This window comes from Anneissia japonica, unplaced genomic scaffold, assembly GCF_011630105.1.
Source record: "Anneissia japonica isolate Jap-2015-1 unplaced genomic scaffold, ASM1163010v1 scaffold287921_len548085_cov176, whole genome shotgun sequence".
NCBI classification, from domain to species: Eukaryota; Metazoa; Echinodermata; class Crinoidea; order Comatulida; family Comatulidae; genus Anneissia; species Anneissia japonica.
In genome coordinates this window covers 365,717-370,548 of record NW_022750794.1, presented here as the reverse complement: position 1 = coordinate 370,548, position 4,832 = coordinate 365,717, and the positions used below count along the sequence as shown (strand labels likewise).

The 4,832-nt window shown below is 34.6% G+C and overlaps 1 protein-coding gene across 1 annotated transcript in view; it reads right to left on the bottom strand.

Moving 5' to 3' along the window:
• LOC117121528 (adenosine receptor A3-like) overlaps window positions 1-1,542 on the bottom strand; it is a 17,204-nt gene extending 15,662 nt beyond the window's left edge. Inside the window, exon 1 of the mRNA XM_033266754.1 lies at window positions 682-1,542. Coding sequence (XP_033122645.1) covers window positions 682-1,469 — 788 coding nt within the window. The 5' untranslated portion in view covers window positions 1,470-1,542. The remainder of the gene's footprint in view (window positions 1-681) is intronic.
• Window positions 1,543-4,832: the final 3,290 nt, after the last annotated feature.

The window sequence follows — 4,832 nt, the reverse complement described above, 5'->3', positions numbered from 1 at the left end:
AGGGGAGCTTTTTTTCTGGCTTTAGGTAATGAATTCTCCAGAAGTTGGAAGGTTGTAGTTAAAAGGCATATTTTATGTGAAATAAAACAAAAATAAAGCGACATGTATACTGACAAAAGCATGCCTCAAGTTCAGTGTAGGATTTTTTTTTTTTTAATAGTGACTGAGCATTAAACCTACTGAAAGATATAACTTACAGCATACCTTGATTTAATAGCGAATCTGTTCGTTAGTATTAAAATAAAAAAACCAAATATAAATTAAACATCTATTTATGTCACTTGTGAAACATCCATCCATTAACATGTTCACAAAAATGTCGGCGAATTGTCTGTCGTCAAATTATATGCGAACAAATTGGCTATCGGCGAAACTTCCTATCGGCAAACTTGCCATTCGGCGTATTTCGGTCAATAGTCTGTCGGCCAAATATCTATTGGCGAAATGTCTGTTGGTGAAACGTCCGGGCACGCAATCAACTCGTTAATATGTAACGTATGTAACGAATCTAATACATGATGAGGATATAGTAGTAAATACATCTATACTATAAATACGCCACTTGTGCGGTTCACAGGTAAGAAAGCTAAAATTATTCGTTAGCACTTCCTTATCTATTTACATATTGTATGGAATATATTTTTATAACAGTCACGAAAAGATTTGTTGCACATACCATACACAATCGGGTTTAACATTGACGTCATGTATACCAGTAAAAAAAAGACATAGAATAGCAGGCTGCATCGACGGCTTTCTTCTTGGGCAACTATATTGTGAATAGTTAAAGGCAGTGTGCAGATGCTAAAAACACCAAGTATTATTGAAGTTACCAGCGCTGCTTTGAAATCGGATTTCCTAGCCTGTATTGCCTGGCTTGTTGAGGATGCCACCTGCCTAGATATTTTTTTCGCTTTGCAGTATATACGCAGATGACAGGCGTACATAGGAATTGCAACAAAAATAGTGCCTATGTAACTCACCTCGTTATACACATCCTCATTGTACAATGGTGAGAGGAGAACAGCCATCACTAAAAGTGCTACTGTCCACACAACAATTAGAAATATTACTACCGATCGAGTGTGTACTTTTACATTGTACACATATGGATACATGATAGCAAAATATCTCTCTCCCGCTAAAAACATATGGTGGAAAAGAGAAAATCCCACACCTGATACGGACAGTTTCTGAATAAGCCATCCAACTGTATCTCCAAAGTAAAAAAATCGTCCACGAAGAGCAAGACGGAGTACAACAAAGATGCCAATAAACCCTGTTAATATATCTAAAACTGCCATGCTAGCTAGTATTAGGTAACACGGTTTTCGCAATGATGGGATTCTGTAGACAGAAAAGATTACGAATATATTTCCTATAATAACACAGAGTGTTATAACTGCAAAAGGAATTGACAACATTTTAGGAAACACACAAATTGGAGCAGTATCTGTATTGTTCACCATGCTGATTGCTTTGTAGGCCTTCACGCTCTCGACGTTATAAGAGCAGCAAAGTTCCTGGTTGCTGCTTAAATACCGGTATGCAGTCAGCTAAAAATACCTTAAATAAATTACATAATCTTGCGATCTAAAAATAATCGTCATGATAACCTTGTATCATAACAGAGCGAATCCTTATAGTCATAGCAGGGGTGGCGCCAGGATTTGCCCGACGGGGGCGGGGGCCGAGGTCCCCGTCGAGGGGTCAGATTTCCCAGAGGAAAGCAAAGTGGGGGTGGTCGAGCTTCGATTGAAAGGTTCCGAAAGTGGTCCTGGGGGCGGCCAGCTCTCCCCGACGGGGGGGGGGGGCCCTCCGTCATTTGTAATAATTGACCTATTTTCAGCATGTTTTGTTATTCAAAACGTTTCCTAATTGAAATTCATGGAAAGTATATTGCATTCCGTCACAATCTGCTCATAATTTCTAAAAATCTATCTATTTAAATATTTATTTGTTTGCATAATTTTAAGAACGACATGGTGTAAAGGAAAAAAATGTAATATTTAATTGACTGCATACCGGTAAGAATAAAAAAAAAAATACTTAAAAATAGATTTCTAGTTTGTAAAACAGAACGTAGGCTTTTTCTCATTGACATAATACTCTGATGTTGAAAATCATAAATGATAATATTTAAAAAAAAAAAGATTACGACGTAAACAAAAACCTTCGGAGGAAAAACATATACGAAATTTTCAAAATATCCAGTGGCGGATCCAGTAATTTGAAATAGAGCTGGGCCCAGAGAGGGACTTTTACAGATGGAGAGTGTAGAAAAAAAAATTATGATTATGACACCTTTAGATTGCCGGAAATGGCACTCTCAGACCTAAATTCTAATTCTAATTTTCCTTTGTATTTTACATTTTTAAAAAACAATTTTGAAAAATTTAGGGTCGGCTCGGCCCCACTTGAACGAATCCGCCACTGATTATTATGACGTCATTGCGAGATTTCGTCAACGTAACACTGGAGTTTGTAAACTTTTGGTAGGCCTATCACTTAATCGGAATAGATAGACATATCCGTGTCAAAGGCTGTATAATTATTGTTTAATAATGGCTATATGAAATTCAATTGACGACCTATGATTTTTTGAAATAGGGAAAAACAGTAATCCTATGTATGAAGGTAATATTAAACACTAGTATATACGTACGGGTAATAATAATATACAAAAGAAATAATCGTTTATAGTAGAAATTGTGCACTTTTGAGTTTGTAAAAATATTGGCCTAATAAGTATACATGCTTGCAATTTTAACAACGTTCAGTACATTGTTTTCACAATAAATTTAGCCTCTGATAACCGTTGCACCCACAAAACCGATCTAGTGGTTTCTGAGATGGTTACGAAATGTATAAACAATTGCGTTTTTACTCTGTTTTGGTCCGGAAAATACATACCGCACTTAAAAAAGTGAACAGACAAAATTGATCATGCGAGTCATGCGTAATTGTTATTCTTTCCATTCGCTTTTAAAAGTTAAAAGTGGGGTTTTAATTATAGAAGATTGGTGAAAAGTGGGGGGGGGGGAACACTCGATATGATATCCCCCCTACTTTGAAAAGTGGGGGGCGTCCCCCTTGTCCCCACCGATAAGATGTGCCTATGTGGTGAGTTTCCTTTATTTGGAAAAATTGTAGCTAATGGTTAAATTGATACTGTAAATCGGTTACCCACCCTTTAATATATTCCGATCTCTTTTTCTTCCTGTTCTAAAGGCCATTCTAAGTCTCTGTAGCCCTTTCATATTTCAATCATAGCTTTCTTTAACACGTCATAGTCCTTGGCCCTGTCCTTATCTAACTTATGCCTGTTTAATTTTCCCGTCAACTCACGAGTCAATTTTGCGGCCCAAATGTTTTTATCCTATGTTATTTGACTCCGTCAATTTTTCAAAGGCACAGGCCTAATATATGCATCATCTTTATCCTTATTCAATTTAGGAACCCTTCCCTAATCATGGCATTTACAATTTCTGTGTACGATTACAGAGCCTTGAGTAGCACTCAATTATATTTAATTTTAATTTAAATTTTTGCTGCATTTCTAATCTCTGTCTCCTCCACCATTTCTATTCTCCTCGTTTCCTCTTTCTACATTCTTTATTCTCAACCAACAGTGTAAAACACCAATAATAGGTTGAAATAAAATTTTCAGAAAACAGAGCATAAATATACAATACAAATTAAAAAACGAGTTCATTAATAATACTTTTAAATTGCGAGTAATTACAGTTAAAAAATATCCAAAAAATTATTCTTTAAAAGACAAGCGTTATAAGCTGACGAAATTCTACGGAAAATACCATTTTTACAAACATTTACACGAGAATATTTAACATGAAGAAAAGGTTTATAACGAAGATTACGAGGAGGTACATTAAAATGAAACATAGATACAAGATTACATTTTAACTTAGAGTTAAGACTTTTGTACACAAAGTATAAATCCTGTCTTGCTCTCCTAGACGTCGGAGAAATGATAAGAGGCCAATTCATTTCATTCTAGATATATAACATTACATTGTTTAAAATTTCAACCATTGCTGTGGTGTAACATTAGGTGTATGCTTAACTCTTGATCCTCTAATCGATTCAAGTTATTTGCTACATCCTCATCATGTTGTGGTAAATCTGCAACCTCCTGTATTTCCCCTCAGGAACGTTTACTTGTAGCGAATAGTAACACCAGTCGCAATTCTACGCGATTTTACACTGATGCCAATATTGAAAGTTCAATGAAACTAATTATCGTCTTTAACCTGTCAGTAACTTAAGGATAGGCAATTTCAAACTGAAGCTACCTTATACTACCATCAAGAACATGTATAAAATTCCAAAAAACATGCAATCAACTTAATTTACCAACGAAAAAAAAAAAAAAACAATTTGCAGTTATAATTTCCAAGTACATTATAGTCTTATTAATATTTTATTGTATTATTATCTACCTATCTATCCATACGTCCGTCCGTCCGTCTATTAAAGTAATAACATCAAAATGTTAAAAATACACAAGAATACGACGTATTACAAATATATAGAAAGTTAAAATTTACAAGTGGGAGGACACATTTGGTCGGTATCTTTTATTCATTTACATATAAAATTCAAAAATTACCAGCACAGACTGAATTACAATTTGAATGTACGGTACAAATTAGGCAAATCAATAAATTAATATACAATTCAATAAAAGAAGAATGAATTAAGTTAGCTATATATAAATTGAATTAAAAAAAAGGCAAATTGATTGAGTTAATGTTTAAATATAATTAGATACAGAAAATTAAAAATTTTTCCTGTGGTGGGATGGAGGG